General features: G+C 33.2%; 1 protein-coding gene across 4 annotated transcripts in view; it reads right to left on the bottom strand.

The window, feature by feature from the left end:
* Positions 1 to 24,010, bottom strand: part of LOC148283947 (rho GTPase-activating protein 15-like) — a 162,063-nt gene that overhangs the window by 73,601 nt on the left and 64,452 nt on the right. Inside the window, exons 1-2 of one of the 4 annotated variants that reach the window (XM_088242913.1) lie at positions 22,988 to 23,175; positions 9,330 to 11,501 (exon numbers count right to left, since the gene is read on the bottom strand). The exons of the other annotated variants lie outside the window; for them this stretch is intronic. Coding sequence (XP_088099039.1) covers positions 9,330 to 11,252 — 1,923 coding nt within the window. The 5' untranslated portion in view covers positions 11,253 to 11,501; positions 22,988 to 23,175. Of the gene's footprint in view, positions 1 to 9,329; positions 11,502 to 22,987; positions 23,176 to 24,010 lie in introns of those variants that run through there. 4 annotated transcript variants of the gene reach the window in all.

The following is a 24,010-nucleotide window of genomic DNA, read 5'->3' as shown; positions in this document are numbered from 1 at the left end:
TTAATTATTAATATACTTTCATGATTGATACATGTTTTTTTCCAAACAATATACTTTTTTTTCTTTTTTCATGTAATAATAAACAAAGAAGACTTAACATACAGAGATAATTAACAAAATGTTCAGACAGTTTTAAACATTACGTATTTATGTACATTAATATATTACAACATAATAGGTGAACGTTTTTTTTATTATTTTCATGAACAGTGGCCACTCAAACCAGCCAATGATAGGTCATAAGCCCTGAAAATGTCTAGACTTGTATAATTTATAAACCCTCTTATAAGATATTCTCCATTTCTGTTGTAATTTATTAAAAATATTAATGTTCAAACATAGAAAAGTGCATATTTTACTATGTGTGAAGTGTAAACTAATTACATAAACAAACCAATGACATGTCATAGGCACTGTAAATGCTTAGACTTTCTGACCCCTTCTCAGGTCAAATATATGTTATTCCTACTTATTTAACGTTTTTTTGCACGCAGAAAAAAACAAGATATAGTTTTTTTATAATATTCATATTGATTTATAAATTTATGTACAGTGCGTTCGAAAGTTTAAAAACCCTTTGTTAATGTGTTTGTGCCTGTCGGTGAACCAAGTAAACATTTTAATTTCGTTTGTGTTCATAGGCACACTAGAATATTTTATCTGAAAACGTTCGGTCGACGCACATAAGCAAAGATTTAGATTTAAAATGGACAGCAACTAGTTGTAAAATCCATATTTGTTAACTCTTGTGTGGCTGTGATGTCACACTAGTCGACATAGGACACAAGACTTGATATATCTCTCTTATTTTTTCAAATGATGAAATCGTATTTTTTGTAATCTTCAAATGGACATTTTCACACCGCATTTAGAAAGTAAAATTTGTATAACTATACTGGATGTTTAAACAAAAAATATTTATATTTGCTACGCGACGAATGACCGCTAATTCAACAACACATTATATGAGAGAGCACGAAGAAAAAACTCATAACGAGGAAGACAGAGACGCTGTTCTGTGGCGGTGTTGTGTAAAACAGATTCATTCTTCAGTCGGTTGATGACAGTGATCAGGGACGCACGCGCGTAATATGAGCGGCGGATTTACGATTTTTAATTTATTTTGCTCTAGCAGGGCTAAATTATATGTTTATTTGCATTAATTATGGAAAAGGAATTATAAAACAGTATGTCTCCATGTTTTTTTTTTTAATGTCTGAACTTTAGAATATTCCATCTTTTACTAGTGGTAACACGATGTTACATCACCGCGCGCAAAGGGATTATTTACCACAGTCTTTTAAGAATTAAAAAAATAAAAACCAGCTGACACGCCAGCCGGTCTCAGGGTTTAACAGGTGTTTTTTGTATCTTATTATTTTTTTTAAATAAAAAAAACACGTTACATAATATCTTTATTGCTCACTAGTTCGACCCCATCTAGAATACGCTTCTCCTATTTGGTCTCCATTCTACAGGACCTCATTATTGACCATATTGAGTCTGTCCAACACCGTATTCTAAGAGAAGTGGCATGGCTATTTTAAAATAGAGCAATCTCTTAATCTGTCTTCATCGGAGAGACGTAGAACTGAGATGGACCTTATATGCATTTTCAAAATACTTAATGCTATAAGTGATGTCCCATCTCTGTTGCAATCAATTTCAGTGTCACCAGAAGTCAAAATCTTCTATTTATAAAATCTTCTAAAAGCAGCTTTGGTTTTTATGCCCCAATGTTCAGAATGTGTAGATTAGTCAATTCATCACAAGACTTGTAATTCTTTGTGATAGATCTTCCCGCTTTTCGTAGATCTCTTCGCGACATAACAGTGTAGGATGAAGTTGGATTGGCATGGTTTAGCTCGAAGTCTTAGGTCTTTTGTTTTTATGGTTATATTGTATACAATTATTCTTTTGCCCTTGTTTGTCTTTGCTAATTAATTTTATGTTCTTTTTGTTCAGTTTCTTACATTTATGTTTCTTCATGTAACTGTTGTAATTGGCTTAGGCCGTATATATAATAAATAAAAATAAAAATTACTGCATTATTTGCTAACTTTAAACTAAATTGACTTCACTGCTGTCTTCCGCGAAGCATTTGATATGACGAACAAACTAACCGATGATGAAAGCACAAAATAACATGTCCACGGGAACGTTGACATCAAATTAAAATGCTGCAAAATAAATGATTAATTAATATTCAAGTGGGTTAATTCTGAGCAATAATAAGTAATAATTGAACTACTCTCGCTAACAATACAGGGACTTACAAGATAAGCCATTGTTTAGGTTTGTGCGATTGAATAAAAAAGAAACAATAACGGAAACGGCTCAATAACAAAAAAAAGTTAGCAAAATAAAAAAAAGGTTTAAAAAACCTGTACATAGTAAAAAATAAAATATTTCATTGTCATACAACCGTCAACTACCTGAATAACTGCCCCATGGTGCGCATTTAATATTTGGGTAATGAATGCGAACACACAATAATTCTCGATGTATTTGTAAATTCAAAATATTATCTAAATTTGGTCTGACCCACGTTTTGTTTTTCCGAATTATGTTTCCAATAATCATGTGTTTATTGTACTATACGACATTTCTCAGGCATCCAGATGTTTACTAACTGAGATGGATATGTTCTCATCATCACTATGGCAGCATCATTTGCATAGCATGTGATGTTAATGACCTTATCTCCCTTAGTAGATTAGCTACTTTTTTTATTCTTAAAAGCCTTTTTTTATATAAACTTATTCTGCTTGTGTAAGAAAAGGTTTTTGGCGTATATATTGTTGTGCTATATTTAGTTATAAAGGTGCTTAACTTGCTTCGTTTCTTTGTTGTTCTCAATGTGTGTTATTTTCTAAATGTTAATATTATTTATGTCCCGAATTGAGTTGTTGTAACTCTTAGGAATGTAATTCAACATATTATACTTGTAAAATATGATTTATAAATAAAAACCAACAAAAAAACAAACAAATTGTTGCAAGAGAAGGAAAACATTTTTGAGAAGGAAATATGAAAGTTTAGGCATTTACTGGGCTTACTACATGTCGTTGGCAGGTTAAAATGGCCACTTTACACACTGAGTAACATTCACTCCGTTGCAACAAATTTCGATCTAAATAACTCCCTAGGGAGGAAATCCAGCCTTGCTGCAAAATTTGGACATACCCAAAACATTGTTGATTAAAATTTTATTTTAAAACGAATATTTCATTTCAAGGTAATTTTTTTTTTTTTTTTAAACAAAATCCATTAGTTTTAATATATCGTCGTTGCGCCAGCAACATCTGTTTAGTAACATTTTTAAAATTGTTAAGGAGATTAATAAAACAATGTACCTTCTGATGATGCCATTTTATAAAAATGTTTTTTTATTGGTAAAAATGTTTTTTTATTGATAAAAAAATGTTTTGCTAAAACAAAATTGTTAAATCTAAAACTTTTATTAAAAATACCATTTAAAAATATAGATTACCCAATAGGTATTGAAAGCGCAATGACAATATATTGAGTTAAATAAATTAATTAATATTTAAATTGCACTAATACATGTATATATTTAGCAAACATTAACACGCTTACATATCAATTCAAAAGCAATGCATTAATTAATATCATTCTTACCAAACAATCTATGTATATCTTATATTTTTTACACTGAACTGTATAAGTACTTACACTTGTTTCATTTTTGATAACTTCATACGTTTTTAGTCCCTTACATAGTTAACACTGATTTTGAGACATCATTAATATCACGTATAGCTTGAGGTCAAAATCGAGTCGGTCCGAGTCAAAATTGTTAAATGTTCCAACTACCTGATATTACATATTTACTTATTTCATAATTCACGAAAAAAACAAAACCTAAAAACCTTTTTTCTACCTATATGCGTACATAGTTTTAAAATGTTAATACGAGTTTTTTCACCCTATTTACACCAAATTAAAATAATGTATAACAGTTTATAATAATATAATACGCAGTAAGTTATTATTCTCATTTCAAGTGTGAAATTCGTGAATTAATTCATTTATTAAAATGTTTTTTTAATTAGAAATAATTCATTATTATGCGGTAGCCTAGATACAATGCATCTCCAAATAATAAAGATAGACAAGAGCAGTAGTTGGATAAGAATCATCAATCTTAATCATTGTTACAATTTTATGAAGACATTAAAATGTTTTTTTTAATTAACATATATTTTTTTTGTTTACATATCAAAAAAATATGAAAAAACATACATTACAGATAAAACTCTCAAATCAAGATAATTCGTATTGACATCAGATGAACTGGATATGAGTATATGAATTGTAAGTGCGTGATTTGAATAGTGGGAGTGTGTGGCGTGAGTGAATACTCTTAAATTATATACGGACTCGTTGAATATCAAAAGAAATATTTGTAAAAAAAAATTACCGGCCCTCCTGTTTACTTATTGCCGATTTTTATTATTACATTTTGTCAAATTGGTTAAAAACTACGTATGCGGATATCTTTAGTAGATACGAAAGCAAAGTGTTATTATAACGACCTTGGCAGAAAATGTCCATTATTTTGATACTCGGTAATATGGTTTCACTTCAGTAATATTGATTCATTTTTTTATTCAATGTGTGACATACAACATGATGGTCTATTGTTGAGGCTTGTGCTAACAACGTTCTTTATCGACTAATTAATTTGTGTTGTCATTATAAGCTGACGTCACTCTTCACCGTAGTGTGAATATATAGAAGTGCCCAGTGCATTTTCATTGAAACAAAGCGTCTGATAGTATTTTAGTATCGTCGTTATAAATAAGTTATTAAGAGCTGGCTGGAAATGACTGCAGTTTAGTCAAAATAGCCAAATGGAATTGCATGAAAAGACGAAAGATAAAACTACTTATTTTGACCGTCTGAGGCAAAACGCAACAATTTTTTATGTTAAACATTTTTAAAATGAACTTTTTGTTATGCGACTGCCCGTTGGTATCTGAAGAGTCATCGACCAATTAATACGTAGACGAATATTTTACTCTAGAGTGAAATATTTTTTTAAAGTCGTGACACGAAAACGTACCCATAGTTACTGAGTTTGTTTATTATTCAACGAGCATGCATATACTACCTAAAATTAGAGGATACCCATTTTTGTTTATAAAAAGTTGGTATTTTAAAGATAACAATCAACATTATTTCTTTTCACTAGGTTTTGGGGAACGCGAAAATAATATTAACTCACATTATATGTTTAAAATGTATTCCTATTAGTTCACCCCTGTAAGTAAAAAGAGCTTAGCAATTGCGCTGCTAGGCGTAGTTTAACGTTTACAATTTGTTTTTTTATTGTATTAATTATTTTAAGCTTTGTTAATCACTCAAACAAATATTTACCAATTAAAAGTTACACAATCATTTTTACAATCTTTCTTCGAAAGGTTTTTACGGGCTTTCAGGATAAAAGCAGGCATTTTGGTTTCGATTCTAAACGTCACAGCTAGCTGGCGGTCGCAAATCGACTAAATACGCGTTTGATCATTAGTAAGTTTTTTCTTTTTTTAGGGCTCAGGGCGCGTCTATGTATTAATTGGTCGCTGGGAACATAGGCAGAATGGTGAATGTTACGCAGTGTGTACAGTGACCACTTAAACCAGCCAATGACAGTTCACTAATCCTGTAAGTGCCTAGACTAACATAATCCCTTCTCAAAAATGTTTTCCCTATCTGTTAACTGTATCAACTGACATCAGAACATTGTATATTTTCTATCCATTAACAGAGACGAAGATAATATATAGAGAGGCATTTGAAATTCTAAGCATTTACACAGCTTAAAATACTTGGGAGTTCACATAACTAAGAATGGAAGCATGCATAAAGAGCTCGCAACCCGCCTAGGAATTGCTGGACTAACTTTTAACATGATGCGTGTTGTCTGGAACTGTAGTCTATACTCGGTCAACACGAAATGCCGATTATTCAACTCTTGTATAAAGCCAATACTCCTATATGGGTGCGAATCTTGGGACCTTACCAAAGCTCAAAACACCAAACTTCTGAGTTTTGAGAGTAAGTGCTTAAGAAGAATATTAGGTACGAGTATAAGGTGGTTCGATTTTATAACTAACATTTAAGTCCGAGAACGGACGCAGCAGCCTCCTATAACGAGCGTCTTGAGGATGCGGCGTTGGACCTGGCTTAAACACGTGCTGCGCATGCCTCGGGAGAACCTAAACCCAAGTTGCCTTTTTTTTTATTGCGGGCTGATGTCGTCCTAGAAGGCCGTCAATGACGATCTTGAGACATTATTCGGCGGAATTAAGGGGCGCTGGATCGACGTGGGAAGAGGCAAAAATGCTGGCTGGCGATAGGTCTCCTGGAGAAAACTGGTGATGTCCACATGCTCCACTTAGGAGCTGATGTGGAAAAGAAGAAGAAGAAGCAATTACGCGGCTTCTGACCTGTCGGTGTTTGATTTAAGTAATCACGATTGAGGCCAAAAGCACTTGCCACGTCGTAAAACACTTTCTTTTGTCTTATTTGGTCTGGTATTTAGCATTTCGTATCACAGATATGGTCGGATAAATGTGATTGAAAACGCACAAATGTCTTAGTAAAACTAGACCTTGTTTGTCTTCTTGGGAACGAGTTGTTTAGCTTGGTTTAATTATTCTAAAGCTCTCTACCATAATATCGCGTTGACATCTTTTTGCAGAAAAATATTTTATATTTTATTCGGAAATGTTACTTTAGCATAATTTGATATAAGACAGTACTTTTATGTAATCAGATACAAGATTATTTTGTTAGCTGGAACAAAATTATTATTATCAAATATAATTTAACCCGGTCAGATGCGATCAAATGTCTGAGGTTTGAACCCAGCTCTACAACAAATGGATTATTAAGAAATTATTTAACATTAGTTTATACTGAAAAAAAATCCGCCTCAGGGCGACTGCCTACCATGCAAAAAGTCTCAGAATCGATTTTCGACATGGTTGATATGAAATATTTTTTTAAAAATATGTTTTAACACTAGGATATTGCACAGTCCAATAAGTCTGATCAGCTCACCTTCATGAAATAAATACGTTAATATACGCCGCGTTTCGTGTACCAATGAAGTGCCCTATGCACCATTAGGTGCGGAAAAGGGTATAATGAAGAATTATGGTAGAAAAATAAAAGTGCACATTTTAAAAATAATTTACTTCTTCATTAAAATAACGATCATACATCTTTTTTATTCAAAACAAACAACTATCATCATTATATATTACATATTCAACAAATTAAGGGTACAGGATATAAAGGGTGAATGTCAATAAAGTAAGTTTTGAGAAATAAAGTTTTTGAGTTTTCAAACCTCGTGGACATTTAAATAAACTTATAAATATAAAAAAAAAGTGCTTATGTAATAAATAGCCTTTACTGTTTTACATAATTTTAATTAGTTTTTATTAATATTAAATTATCAATTTGTTTTCAATACTTAACTGACATCCATTTTTTATTCCCGGTACGCATTTTTTTCTTGTTCGGGTATCTTTAAAAGTACGTAAAGTAGTAAAAGTAGTTGATGTAAATTTTTATTTAACAGAAATTTATAACATGTAAACTACCGTCAGTTGCCATTATTAGTTCAAAACTCATAAAATTTGACATCCATCCTTTATGTCCTGCACCCTTCAAATCGAAAGTATCGGGTTGTGGTCTCATAGCAATTGTGACAGACCCACAGATCAGAGTTCGGATCCCGCTCTGCCTGAACCTGATTCCTATTTTCTGGAGAGTTGTTTACAACTCTTCGAAAATGGCCCACAAAATGGAAATATTTAGGTAAATCATAACAACACAAATAGGTTTATCTTTATAATAAAGATGACAGTATTTTTTACAAATTTAAAAATCAATATATGATGCTCGCTCATATTATGTTTATTAAATAACATGATTGTTATTTACAAACACTTTTATAAATTCTCATTGTGTCATCAGATCAACCTCATCGGAAACATAATCAAGCTACTTATTGGAAAACAATCAGATTATTAAAAATATTAAATATTTTTAATTTCGTTCATTTTAAATTTTTAATAAGTACTCAACATTTTACCAAGACAGACATCGTCCCGAGTCGAAATTAGAGCAACTTGATCCAATTGACCGTATAATTTTATTGATTTAATTTATTAGTAATTGCCGACAGAATAAATTTTTAAAACGTGATCACACCAAGTCTGTCACCCCTTGTAACGTGTACACTTTAATATCTTAATCATGGAGGCAATTTACGTATGACTAGTAATTTGTAGCTTTTTGAACTATTTTAAATACCCGCATAATCCATTTCAATTTGTTCAACACAGTGCAGCAGATCAATACATAAGAAATAGAATTTGTTTTAAAATAGAACAAGTTCCTCGAATATTGTCTATCTTATCTCAGCCGTATGAAGAATTTCTAACAAATAAAACGTTCTTATGAAAAAGTCAATGAATGATAACAGAACGTATTTCTTAGGAAAAAGTTACGAATGGTTTTTGATGTTTCATTAATTTAATTTTTTATTTAGTTTGTAAAGGGAAACAACAGCTTTATAATATTATGTACTATGTAAGCATAAAAAACACACTGACTGACAAATCCAGTGAAGTCAGAAAATAAAACATATAAAAACACTACAATATTTGAGTTTGTCCAAATGTTCGTAGACAAAAGACTGGATTTCACCCCCTCGGGAGTCATTAAGATTAACAAATTACAACAGGGATGGAGAATACCTTAAATAAGGGAATATGGGAGTCTAGGCATTTACAGGGCTAATGACCTGTCATTGGCTGGTTTAAGTGGCCACTTTACACACTGTGTAACATTCACCATTTTGCCTATGAATCGCTTCACAACAATAAAGGTTTCAGCTCTGTAACTTCACTTAAATCAACAAATGGAAGAATTGAAGAAATATGGATGTTCAAACATAGGTAAAATGGTGAATGTTACGCAGTGTGTAAAGTGGCCACTTAAACCAGCCAATGACAGGTCATACGCCCTGTAAATGCCTAGACTTCCATATTCCCTTATTTATCTTCATTCTTCATCCCTGTTGTAATTTGTTAAAACACTTAAAATAATATTGTGTTAAATATTGTTTTTAAACACAATATTAAATGGTTCGCACCACTTAATTATTTGTTTACTTAAAGATAAGGTCAAGCTGAAAGACAAGGTAACTAAATAATAATTAAGTAGTTACTCAAGTTAAGTCATTAAAAATGATAAAAATGTACGTAAATTAGAACTAGATGATAGCAAACCTCATCATCCTCGTCCTCGATCCAGTCGGGGTCCATAAGTAAAGCTTTCCACGCTATGACGTCGTCAGGAACCACCGATTTCATCCTGATAACATCCCGAAGGTTCTCATAAATGGGGCTTTCGGAGGCATAGTCAGTGGAGTCACTGGCGGTCCTCCTGCCGTCTGCCCTTCGGCCCCCGAACCTGCAGGAGTCGCTGTCGCTGACGAGCTCCACGCTGCTCTCCCAGTCGTCCTCCGTCCCCGCGGCGGTGAGGTAGTCCGTGCCGCACACGCTGCCGCTGTCCCCGCAGTCCGAAGCGCAGTCGGAAGCCGCCGCGCTGGTGGCGTTGATTCTTCCGCGCACACTACCGAACGTTTTCATTTCTTTGGCACGTGGGACCGTCGCACTCTCGAACACCCGCGGGCCGCCTGTGGGCTCTTTCCGAACGTTCGCAGACACTGCGCACTCCGCGTGCTCTTCCCCCCTTCGCAGGACGGCGCGGTGACACTCGTCCGCGCTGTCGCACTCGGAAGTGCATTTGACGCTATCCCTGGAAGGAACGCGGGGTTCGGTTTTGGGTTTGGCACTACGCTCTTCCCGCGCCTTACCGTCGTAAAAGTAACTTTTATTGTTCGCGTCTCCATCCGAGCGTGACTCTCTCGATAGTTCCTCGGCCCTATCGTTCGGAATGCTGCCGCAACTCGACTCGGGAGAGGCCTTGGTGTGAGGGCGACACAGAACGATTCGCTGCTTAGCCGTGTCTGGCGTCGGGTTCGAAATATCCCTCAAACTATCGTATCTTATCGTGTTCACAACGCCGAAGTTTTCTTTGAAAGAATCGGGGGACCCGCTGATAACTCGTTTCTGGCGACCCGATGTGCACAGCCACAAGTTCTGATAATCCGCGTAATCACTGGCGGGCGAGTTGTTCCCGCTATCGGTGCCGGTGGCGTCCCTACGCGCCGGATGCACATTGACGGCCTGATGATTTAACCCTCGCGCTATCTCTGAATTATTTTCGAATCTAGTCACCAACTTTTCTATCGTAGTTCTCGGCTTCGGCACGGGCCTTACGAGAATTTCGGCGCGCTTTTTCGGTATCGGGGTTTGTTTCATCACTGGGACATCTTGTTTTTCCATCGAAATAGGAATCGATGGTCGACTTTTCCGTTTGGGCGGTACAGGAGCCCCGCCCCCTTTGTCGAATATTCTATTGATATCGAAACTGGCGTGCTTGCGATGTTCCGATTTCTGTATCGATCTGACAAAAATATCTTCGCAGTCTTTGGTCACGCTATTTACATCGGGAATAGACGGATTCCGGCTCGATGATCCGGATCTGAGAAACACTTCATCAGAAAGTGCGGATAAATTGCTGTAACTTCTTATTTTGCTTACCGTGGGTACTTTCAACTCCATGATTCCATCTTCATAATCCAGGTCACTCTGTGCACTAACACTGCCGTCGAGTGGCGTCGACGCTCTAACTTCTTCTAAGAAATCATCGAAAACGTGCATAATACTATGCTCAAGTCCGCTCGAGTTACTGCTTCTAGCGTCGTGACAATTTTCGTACCGCGAATCTAGTTGAGATGTTTCGCTCTCGGAAGTGCGCAAAATATCGTAAAATAATCGGTTCGATTCACCGACACCGGTTGGGTTTTCACTTTCTATAACACGGTTTCCGGGATGCCGCTCGTGGTCGATGAATTCGAAGCTGTGGACGGAGAGGTCCGAGTCGCTGAGCCCTTTCTGGATAGTAACCTCGCGAAAGTAGTCCTCGTAGTCGTCCACCGTCAGCCTGATCGCGCGCAACCAGCGCCGCACGTCGGGCGCGAGAGAGGCCCGGGCGGGCGGAGGCAGAGCACTGGCGGAGTCGCCCAGCCTGGTCTGTAGCGCGCGCGGGAGCCAACTTTCCTCCGGCGGAATTCCGCGAGCCATGGTCAGCGCTATCTCGCGCGCTGGTGTGCGTGCGTGCCGCCGCTAGCGCGCGTGTGTGCGGCGTGTGTACACCCGCGTCCAGTGCGCGCGCGCAACAGGGAGGAAACCGCTTGCGGTCAATTAAGGATGTCCTCCTTATCAGTCAACTCGAAGCGACATACACTAAATACATATCGCTGACCGTTCGAAATTCAATAACATAATATTGTATTTTAATATTTATCTTAACGATGTGTTTATTTGCGTTTCCTGAGTAATACGAACAGAGTTATAATTAATGTCGAAACAATACGAGTTATCGAGATTTATACGATATTTAATTATTAAAAGACTGTAATTAAATTTACTGTACATATCAACACTTCATAATACATCGCAATTCGCGTGCTTGATTATACGAGTAGGTAGTTACTAGTTACTAGTTACTAGTTACGATGTAGAAAGTGATCTCTCCGGTAGAAAGGATAAGAACAGAAGCAATAAACGGACGACTAAACAACATTATAGTATAGAAGATGGCGTGTAAGATGTACTGGTTTAAACGATAATCCAGTTTCCAATGCACCGGTGCAATGAGTGCATACTTATCTAACATTTTTCTTGATTGTAGTTCGCACCGGATTCGGAATTCGGATCCACAAACTTGTCGACTACAGAGGTTCTACACAACGTAAGGTTTTTTTTTATTCCTTTTTTTTATGTTATTTTATTTATTTCGAATACAAACAGATGTACAGGTTAAATTATTTAATTTTTTTAAAAAACTATTTAAAATGTATACATATCTGGGCCTGCCATCCAATTATATGTATTTACTAAATAATACTGTAATAAAGCGACGACGGCTTAAAGTTTAAACTATAAAAATAATAAATATACTAAATATTAAAATAAGATAAATATGGACCAAAACAAGGAGATAGTGGAAAGGAAAAGAAGGCAATTGATAAGGATTGGTAAAGGATGATTGAAGGAAAGTAAGAGTGGAAAATTGCATTTGATTTAATGAATTATGAATGAAGAGCATGAATCAAGCCTATTAATTCTCTTTTGTACATATTGTATGGAGACTTTAAAAATTTTTGTTAAATGTTTCACATATACGAGGGATCGTAGAATTTTTCCGGTGATTAGTTTTAATTTTACGAATATAGAAAATATCAGAGAGTCTAGTTGGCCTGGAGGGAACACGGTAAGCAAGTAGATTAATGAGTTCCGGGGAATCGAATTTATTATTTACAATTTTGTAAAGCAGGATCTGATCAAACATATCTTAAAATATTAGCTAATCAATAAAAATTACAATAATCGATATCAAACGTTTAATAACATTTACACTGTTATCTAAATTTATATAAGTTATTTTTACATATATATATATCTCAACAAAAAAAAACAGCTGACAAGCCCGTTTCGCGGTTTAGTGGGTTTTTTTTACCTTTTTTCGCAAAATTATGTATTCACTTACCAATAAGAAATGGGAACTGTGTATTTTTATATGGATTGATTGAAATATTTCAATAAATTCTTAATAGAAAACCCCTTTAAAAATGGGACATTGAAGTCCAGGCATTTAAAAAGCGTATGACCTGTCTGAAGGTTAAGAACATTATGCACATTATACACATTAATAAATAATAGCATATATATATATTTATATATATATATATATATATATATATAGGCAGGGGTGGACATACATGAGGTCAATTCACATTCTAGATTCTCACTGATAAACCGTAGTATTAAATATAATGTAGAAATTCTGATTTATTTACATACATACAAATATGTATTGCTTTATCATCATCATTCTTTTTCCGAACCTAATGGTGCATAAGGCACAGCATTGGTATACCAATCGCAGCGTATCTTGATAATTTTTTTGTTACATGAAGGTAAGATGATCAGTCTTACGCTTAGGTACCAGTCCAGGGACTGTGAAATATACTGGTGTGAAAACACCCTTTTAAACAAATATTTTCGTATCAATCATGCCGGGAATCGAACCTGAGACCTCTCGCATGGTAGGCAAACGCGCTGACCATTACACATCGAGGCCAATAACATAATATTGCTATATAATATTTAAAATACTTAATAGTTTATTTAATGTCCCGACTATTCTCCAACAAATATCTCTTAATGTTCCTTCACGTAGACTCAGAAATAATGAAATTCTGTTCCTCTGTCATCATAAGACTAATTTTGGTTTCCATGCGCCTCTACCGAGGATGATTAGATTTGTAAATGAAAATCAAGATCTAAATTATTTTGATTGTAAATTGAGTTTTTTCACAAATAGACTGAAGAAATATTCAAAAAAATTGACTGTATATTTGTAGAATTAACCTGGATTCCATAATGCATGTCTAATGTTTTAACTTGTCTTCGCTTTTCTTTGTTGTATTGCTTCTTTTATTTGTTGCTGTATTATTATTGTTTTTCGTTGTATGATTTGTTTAAATTAGACATTGTCCGTAAATTTGTTAAATAAAATAAGTCAAATAAATATAAAGTATAAAAAATACATACGTAAAAATATTTTAAAATGAGAAAAAAAAAGAAAAATATTAGTTCAAAATTTATTTAATAAAAATAAACTATGATACAAAGTTTATTTATCAGCCCCCAAAAGACTCATTTATTTTTTTTAAAAGGCTTACATTTTAAGTCATTATTTTTGAAAATACACATTTATCATTTAGAAAGAAAAATTCACGAAAATACTAGTATAATGGGGATACTACGCACGGGCACACTAAATTCGGCGAACGTGCATTTGCGGTCGCAGGCCCTACGGCATGGAATAATCTCCCAGCAGAAGTCCGAAACTGTGAGAGTGAAGTGATGTTTCGGAAGAAACTTAAAACCCACTTGTTCTCTAAATCATTTGATTAAATTCTTAGCATGTGGTGACAAAGTACATTATTTTTCTTAAATTAAAAAGTCAAAATTAAATTTATATCTTTATATAATCACTTTGTAAAGCGCCTTTGAGGTATTATATTACAAAAATGGCGCTTTATAAGTTATCCATAATTAATAATTAGTTGATAAAAAATGTCTATTTTCATCAACAGACATTGGAACCTAACCTAACCTAACCCGACGAAGAGTTGCATTTACCTACGTCTGGTATATAGAATATATTATGTACATATCGTCATGATCGTAGAACAACGACGCATGTGATTTTCTTCAACTGTGTATAAGAACGGTTTAAACATTTTTTGACACCGTTATAAATCGATAAGTATAAAATTATATACTCTGATACTTGGGTTAGTTACACTTTTTTTTTTCAAATCTAGAAAATAAAACCTTTGCAAGATCAATTTTCGTAAATATCTTCGCCATTAATACAGTGTAGGATGAAGATGAATTGGCATGGGTTAGCTCGAAGTCTTATATGCTGATCGTGTATTTGAATATATTATATACCGTTATTTTATTGCCATTGTTTGTCTTTGCTTTATAGTTTTATGTTGTTTTGTTCAGTTTCTTGTGGATATTTTTCTTCTTATAACTTGTAATTGCTTTAGGCCGTATATATAACAAATAAATGTAAAAGAAAAATGACGCATTTTTCGCACATCCGTTGCTCTACAATCACGACGATATACTTCACATAAAAATTCTACTTTTCACTTCCATACTTCACTGTTAATAAAAATATATTTCAATTGCGCATTGTGTCATTTAGGAAAAAATATTATTTAAATAACTATAAAATTATCAATAAAAATGTACTTTGTGTGCAAAAATTGCTGTTTTTTTTATCATTAATGATGTTTACTTTGCATAATTATACAATTTATTGTATAATGATATTACTTTAGTGACATAAAACCAATTTGATTACCTCTTATTTCCAAACAAAACAGCAACATTAACCTACTTAGATATCAATATTATCAAACCAGAATCCGCATCAAATGGTACATAGAGCACTGAATTAATATCAAATTCAACGCAACTCAATCATCTGTTACATAAAGGTAAGCTTTCGCTTCAGGGCTGGTATTCTGAACGGAATTGCGCGCGAAGAGATAGTTAGCGTGTACTTAGTACGTAAATATGCGTTAAAAATGAGTTTTCTACGCGTCCTTTTGCGTTCAGAATAAAATTCCAGGTGTTCACTCGAGGACAATGAAATACTGCAGTGTTTTTTAAACAAAGGCATTTAAATTAAGGGTAGTTTTAATCTATTTTCATTTATATCAATATAATAATTCATATTTTTATTTAAAAATATTTTATAAACGAAGTATTTGTGCACTCGATTGTTAAAAATCTGAAATATATAGATATACACATACAAATAATATAATCACTAGATCCTCAACACATAGACAACTTAAACAAATACAAACTATTACCACTTTCGGACAAAGGGATTTTAAGTATTATTCTTTTAAAATCTATAACCTACTTCCACTATCTATTAAAGCAATTAGTAATGAGAAAATGTTTAAAAAGGCTATAAAAAAATGGATAGTGGAGCTAGGTAGAAGTAAAATGGATTGTCTCATTCGCCCATACCAATACTGAATCAACTGCTCCACAACTGTACAGCTTATGCTAGGTTTTTGTTATTTTCATTGTGTGTTTTGTAATATAAATAATATAGATGTACATAAATACCTTGTTTTTAAAACTGTCTGAATATTTGTTAATTATCTTCGTTTTTTTAAGTTAGTCTTCTTTGTTTATTCTCAAATGTAATTTCAAAAAAACTAAATTGTTAAGTGTCCTCGGCACGGGAAACCCCAGTGAGGTCACATTATTTTTATAATTAATTATAGTTTGTAAGCGAAAAATATGAATAAATAAATAATTAAATATACTTCCAGTCTGACCACGGTATATGAATTATTTTAGTGTATAAATAACCTTTTTTATATTATAAATATGTAATATCAACCTGGGCTGGTATTCCAAACGAAATTATAGCGCGGTATAGCGCGTTTTTACGTACTAAATACGGATTATAGCGCGCTGTAAACGCGTTCGGAATACCACCCCATGTCAGGAATTGAACCCGAGACCTATTCCATGATGAACAAATGCGCTGAGCATTAGACCACGAGACAGACGAAAATAGAACTAGCGATATGTGTATGAAAATGTGTATATAAATAAATTAATTTCGATACTTGTCTTCAATAAGAATTCGGTTCGAACGACCAAATTCGTAGAGGTTCCTGAACTAGTGGACTATGTAATAAAAGGACTTCTTGTTGAGATTTATTATTAGAAGATTGTGGTTAAATCAAGAGGACTCTGGTTCTGCAGGGATCCAGAAAACCCCACCTAAATCCGCATAATACTACTATTGTTTCGGGAGCTAGGCAAGCAAGGCAGGAGCAGAAAAGGAAGATAGCATATTTCACTGCCTTATATCAGTGGCGAATGGTGGTTTTATTTACAGGTAAGCTATACAAAATATCATATATTTGTACCTAAATAGAAGGTTCATAATATAATGTAAGTAATATATACTATAAATTGATATTTTCTGTAGTTCTGTGTGATACAACAACTATCATCCATAAAATCAACTCAAACGACGTAACTTCGTGATATATTATCCATTACTTTAATACATAGCTAATTAAAAAATAAATAAATAAAAGCACTATGAATTCAGTCGATATTAGGTATTCAATTGAAATGTCCACTGGCCGAATTGTTATAGAAATTAATAGAGCTAAAAACTGCCGCATTGAGCGCCATATGTCCTGCAATATGACGCATGAAAGTAATTATGGTCTTATGTCAAAAGTACCATCTCAAAGAAAAAAAGCCCTTAAGAAATAATGTTTGAAATACTGTTTTCCAAATCAAAAATCTTCAAATAATTTGTGTAATCTGCAAGTTTAATCTAGGAGAAAAAACCCGCACTAGACATTAAAAATATAGTAAACTTATTTGTATGAAAAAATAATCTGGAATAATCAGCTAGTTTCTTGGCTCACCGCAGGCGCTGGACGCGCTTTATTAATATTATTAGGATAAATATACAAACGGTGGAAATGATTTAAAATAAAAAGTAATTGTTTATTTGTTTTTCTGTAAATAAAATTACAGTAAAACATTATTATGGTTAGTCAAATATAATGGTACGCTGCGCATAATCGCTTCTATACACGGTTCGCCTCTGCCTTATATAGCCTCCGTGGGTCGATCCACATACAAACCAAAATATTCATCTAATGCACTGGAACCTACCCACAGAGGAACACCGAATCCAAGAATAAAGGAAGAGAAAGAGAGAAGTTTTTAAGAGATAGGAAATGTTTCTTCTGACGTGATCGAAACAAATGAATTATAGGGTTAATTAGTAAAAATATTTATGAAATTATAATTTAATTAACAGTTATTTTAAGAAGATTCATACCAGTAATAATATGGACCGTTGCTTTGGCGAAAAAAAATATAACAGTTTATTTATGTATTATTTATTGCTCTAGTAAGCCACAAACTGACCATTAATTTCCGGAATGCGCATGAGTCACTTAAAGAGGACAATACACACATGTCATCCTGGTATACTGGGATACTGACTGGTAACTGAAGACTAAATAGAAGATTTGTGAGTGAACTGAAGAGAAATCGCTGTATGCTGGAATTACATACATATATTATATACTAGCTCAGTAAAATATCTGTGTACAAGAGTACATAAACCAAAGCAGCACTTTAAAATGTAAACTTAAAAGCATTTCAGTAAAGAACGTTATTTTCATTTTAAAAATCAAATAAATCATCATTTAAAATCATGAATATCAATAATTAGGATACAACATAAGACATTAAATTTTAATTTTGAGAATTATTTTTTCTAAATAAAAACAATTTTAACCACACATTAAATGAGGAAGCTTACTGGTTTTAAAAATATATATATATATTTGTTAATATACTATTTTATATTTTGGAAACAACTCCGCGTGTGACGTCTTCCGCTTATTCTCTATCATTTCTGCCCATTGACGTTCTGCATTGACGGCAAGCAAACCGGAAATCTTACATAACTCTATCATTATTGGTTGATTCGTATGATCCAGTGAAGTCGTTCGTTTGCATCAAAATATTTTTAGATATTTTTTTCGTACATTTTCAGGAAACTTTGCAGTACAATTTAATGATCCAATTTCTACTGCGCGCAAGAAAACATTTATTGTATTAAATTTCCCGTAGGGCTGAAGTTCCTCATTAACAGATTGACTTTCTCTACTAACGTTTCTAAGAGGATCTGCATTTAATTTATAACAATAAAAATACTCTTTCTATTTAGTTATTCAATTTACGACGTTGCCACCAGTGACCGGGTTTCGTCGTGACCGACATCGTTAGACTGGTGGAGACTAATAATTCGTGTAGGCTACCTCCAGTCTGGCAATTAGATATTCATCATTTGTCATCAAATTATTTTTTGAAGTATACCTACATTCCTACATATTATACTTAAAAACACATTCGCAATACGGAAGTTCAGTGGTTTAATTTTTTTTTTTTTATTTGTTTATAATAATAAAAAAACGTATTTAGTTTTATTCCACTTTTATGTGGAATATAACAATTTATAAAAGTGGAATAAAACCATATACGTATTTTTATAATTATAATTAAAATGCAGTTCCACCAAGAAATGTCAGTAGAAAACTCAATCTATTTTTATTTGTTAAACAAATTAAAAAAATATTTTATATGCAAGTATCGTTTCATGATCGCGATTTTTTTTTAAATTTGGTAATTTTGAAATTACTCCGCCCGTGATGTCAGAAGTTGTCGTAAGTGACTTGTGCTGACATTTAAAAGTAGAACCCCGTAGCTGTGACAGTAAACTAAACGTTGGAAAAAAACGGCTACCCGGAAACCGGAAATCTATCACAACACATAATAACGCTATAATTTATTGGTTATTGCTCACAAGAACCCGTGACGTTTCAAAGTAGTTAATTTTTATTCAAACTATTTTTTTTATAAATTTTGCAGAAACTTGGCCTTAAAATTAAATGCTTTAATTTTTATCACGTGTAAGAAAACATTTTTTGTATCCAATATTCCGTGCTACTGAACACTGAACACACCCATACTTTTTTAAGTATTTTTAACATCCGTTCAGATTTCAAATGTCGCATGACGTCAGAAAATGCAACACCGACCACAAACCTAACATTTATCGATTTTCAGTAATCAACAGATAATTTGACCCGAAATAAAGCTACCATATCATAATTCAAACATCGAACATCGTGGGTATTATTCGTACTCATTCGTCTTTGAAAAGGTGTGCGAATTTGGTAAATACGGCCTTGTGGTGTAATGCTGAGCGCGTTTACCTACCATGCAAGAAGTCTCGGGTTCGATTCCCGACACGGTCGATATGAAATATTTATTTAAAATTGTGTTTTAACAATAGAATATTTCATAGTCCCTTGACTGGTACCTGAAGCGTAAGACTGATCACCTTTCTTTCAAGTAACAAAAATGATCAAGATACGCTGCAATTGGTGTACCAATGCTATTCCTTATGCACCATTTGGTGCTGAAAGGGAAGGATGATGGCGATGATAACGTAAGTTGTGTCTGTTTTTTTCTAAATGAAGAAAACAAAAGCAAGCACCAACGTATGTAAACACCTAATACATAATTCTACATGAGCGACGGCATTTAATTACGAAGGAACCTTTAAATGATTTATTTCAGAAAATAAAAACAATTTTTGCATAAAATGCAAACAGAAACTTACATTTTTTAATTAATATGAGTTTATTTATTGATTTATATATGGATAATTTATATAGCGCCGTTTTTGTGAAAATCACCTCAAGGGCGCTGTACAATAAATAAATATCCCACTACGTCTTGCAGCTACAGAGCGCATGGACGGTTGGGATTATTGTTCCTCGTCACCAATTATGATATACAGGAGCTAGATTACAGCACGTCTTGCAGCTACAGAGCGCATAGACGATAATAAATCTAGCCCCTTTCTACATTTTTTATTTGACAATAAAGTTTAGAGATTTAGTGATATTTAAAAAAAAAAAAACAATTTATAAAAATAAAAGTTAGATTACAACAAGTCTTGCAGCTACTGAGCGCATGAACGGTCGAAATTCTAGACCTCATTTACTAAATTAGGATATTTGATAGTCCTAATTTATATAACATATACCTATTGGAGCTAGATTACTAATCGTCTTGCAGCTACTGCATGGACGAGTGAAATTCTGGTCATTTAATAGCAGTACTAAGTACTTAAATTAAATAAACAATAAAGTTTACACTATATGGCCCAAAATTATAAAGGGTTCATTGAAATATTTTTTTTATTTTTATTTCAAATTAAAAACTCAGTACATAAAATTAATATAAAATGTAATACATTATAATGAAATAATAAATTATTAGGAACTGGGCTTTAACCTAGGTTTATAAGTAAGGCCCCCTTTTTTTATACTTAAGGTACTTATTGTACGATTTTTTAATCATCAATTTTTTTAAATACTTATGGAAGCGCAAAAACATTAATTGCATTTATTTTTTATTTAAAAATAACAAAAAAAATATACATTTTGTACTTGTTATGCAAAAGCACTCTGGACGTTTATAATAAATAAAACAAATATGGTAGAAATGTAAAAATCATGTATTTAAAACACACATTTTTTTTTGCAAAAAAATCTTGATAACTATAATGTTTATGAATAAAATTGTCTGTTTATTAAAGTCAAATATTCCAATACAAGGAATGCATTAGTAATCGCTACATAACCGCAAATAACGTAATCACTCTTCAAATCGGAAAAAATATGTTTTTTCCTGTAGAAAATCCAACGTATGGGAGTGAATAAAATAACGCAAATAAAAAAACATTGTTTATTTTATTAAAATTTGTTATTAACGTTGTCCTGCCCGAAAGTTGGCTTACTGTTATTATTAGCTTGGAAAAAGACTTTTCATTGATATGTAGGTATCTAGATACTTGTTTATGATTGAATTCTAAAACAAAAAATTATTAGTATTCAAATATTGAATTTAAGTAGGTACCTAAGTACTTGTTTATGGTTGAGTTCCAAAACATAAAATAATCCATTTTTAAATATAGAATTCTTTTGGCAAATGTCAGACTCGGCTCTTCTCACCAACAAGGGTGCACTTTATTCATGAATGCAATTTTCAAAAATGTATTGAATGTCAAATAATATTATTTTAGTATTACCAAAAATCCAGTAAAAAGAAATAAATGGGAAGAAATCATTAGAAATGTACGGAAAGAATCTGATTGGGATACATAAAAAGCGAATGTTGTTTGTAAACATTCAAAAACAAACTTTTTTCATACACAAAAAAACAACATCCCTACATTTTTTTGTATATGCATTCTCGTCGAATGCAACCCTGGTAGGTCGATGAAAAAAATATTTATGCATCTAACTTTTTTTTGCAGATTCAATTAAAATTTTTAATATCTACAAACACGCGCAGCGCAAAGACCTACGTTTTGCTAAAAACCGCACATAGATCGGTGAAGCCCTTTGGGTGGAGTTCAGTGACATCATCCGTACAGGAGAATTATATATATAAAGAATGTATGCGCCAAGTGCCTACCGAATTTTAACACTAATTATAAATCATAATTTACGAGTATTTGGAAAAAATATTGTTAATTGAATTTCTATTTCATAGGCACAGGGTACCCCAAAGGAACAGATTATTTTCAGTGTTTTGAGTTTTTTTATAATAAAAATGGATTATTTTTTTAAACTTTTTATTGATGTAATCAATTAAGGTACAAATCCATACATTGTATATTATAATTTTATTCTGTGCTACGGAAATGTGATTTTTTTTTAATGCCACATAAAGATGATACTCGTAATAATAGAAAGAGGGTTGTCAGTGTTGACTGCGTAACTTTACGGTGATCCGTTTGACCAGTCAATGACAGGTCAAATTCCCAATAAATGCCTAGACTTCCGTGTTATCTTCACAAGTTCTACAAGTTCTCTATATCTGTTAATATTTTAAATTATTTCAAAGCGAAATAAGCACGCGAAATAATTCGGAAGCATCTCGAATAAATCAAGAAAGGATTCAGATTTTTAACTTAAACTTTGAAAAATACCCATACATAATATCCACCGAATATACGCAGAATGGTGAATATTACGCAGTGTGTAAATATCTCACAACGACCAGATAATGACACTCATCCACAAAGCAAAAAAATTATAAAAGTATTTTTTTGGAGATTAATATAATTTACTTTTTCAGTCCTTAATAATCACTTCGTTCTTTTCTAAAAAAATATTCATCTCTATTAAGACACCAATATCTATCGAATACTATTTTCGTCTCTGTTGAGACATGAATCAGAAATTTCTGAAATATTTCAAGTCATCTCTCTCACATTCGACTGTCCGAGAACGATTTTTGAATCGGGTTGTGGTCCCGCGGCTACCGTCTCAGACTCACGGATCAAAGGTCCGAGGTTCGAACCCCACGCAACCTCAACTAGATTCCCATTTTCCAATAATATTTTTTTACAACTTGTTGAAAATAGACCCCAAAAATAGAAAAAAATAACTTTTTTTTTACTCGTATTTGAATATGTGCTCGTATTATGTTGATTTATTAGTTTTAAACGTTAGTTCGATGTGTACGTAAAAAAAAGTAAAATCTTTCAATTATAATAATAATCCATTTTAAACACGTACACTTCATTAAAAAACTCCACTGTTTACACTCGCTTAAGCTATTAAAAAACGAAACCACAAAACACCGCATTTTCACTTTTCGATGCACTGGAAATCGCGAGTTGAATTTGACGCCCGCATTGCGTTAGGCGCGCCGGCCGCGTACCGAAGACGGTGCTTGCGTCTTCAAATAGAGTTATGAAATGACTGAATGTCCCGAGTGACCGATATCAAATTGAACACATGGGATCTGTTTCGTTAATCGTCCCAAGGAGAACTGCCGCTACTACAAAAGTAATAAATTGAGGGACGTCATTGGCCATACATTTTCTGCTGAACATCATAGGACACAGAGTGGTTATAACGTAATTTACTTTTTAATATAAATAATAATTTGGCACTGACTTTACCAATATAGTTTCGCACATTTCTACAAAATATGATACCAGATTCAGGATCTTGATTTTAAAGAGACGATTACTGATTTATTTTATTACATTTTAAATTTATCCAATGTTCACTTCACAATAAAAATAATAATAATACACATACGTATATGTGAGATTTTTTCGATCGTTTTATTATCGTAACATTTTTTTATAATTTATAATTTAACAAATTACAACAGGGATGGAGAATACCTTAAATAAGAAATATGGAAGTCTAAGCATTTACAGATGAATCTCTTCACAACAATAAAGGTTGCAGCTCTTTAACTTCACTAAAATCAACAGATGGAAGAATTGAAGGAATATAGATGTTTAAACATAGGCAAAATGGTGCATGTTACACGGTGTGTAAAGTGGCCACTTAAACCAGCCAATGACAGGTCATAAGCTCTGTAAATGCCGAGATTCCATATCCCTTATTTAAGGTATTCTCCATCCATGTTGTAATTTGTTAATCTTAATGACTCCCGAGGGGGTGAAATCCAGTCTTTTGTCTACGAACATTTGGACAAACTCAAATATTGTAATTTATAATTTGTTTGCACCACAACAGGTCAGCAGCTCAATCCAATAGCCGCACTTGCCGGTAATTACC

The sequence above is a fragment of the Micrasema longulum genome, unplaced genomic scaffold, assembly GCF_059751315.1.
Source record: "Micrasema longulum isolate JH-2025_06_02 unplaced genomic scaffold, ASM5975131v1 h1tg000177l, whole genome shotgun sequence".
NCBI classification, from domain to species: domain Eukaryota; kingdom Metazoa; phylum Arthropoda; class Insecta; order Trichoptera; family Brachycentridae; genus Micrasema; species Micrasema longulum.
This window is presented reverse-complemented; position numbering and strand designations above follow the sequence as displayed.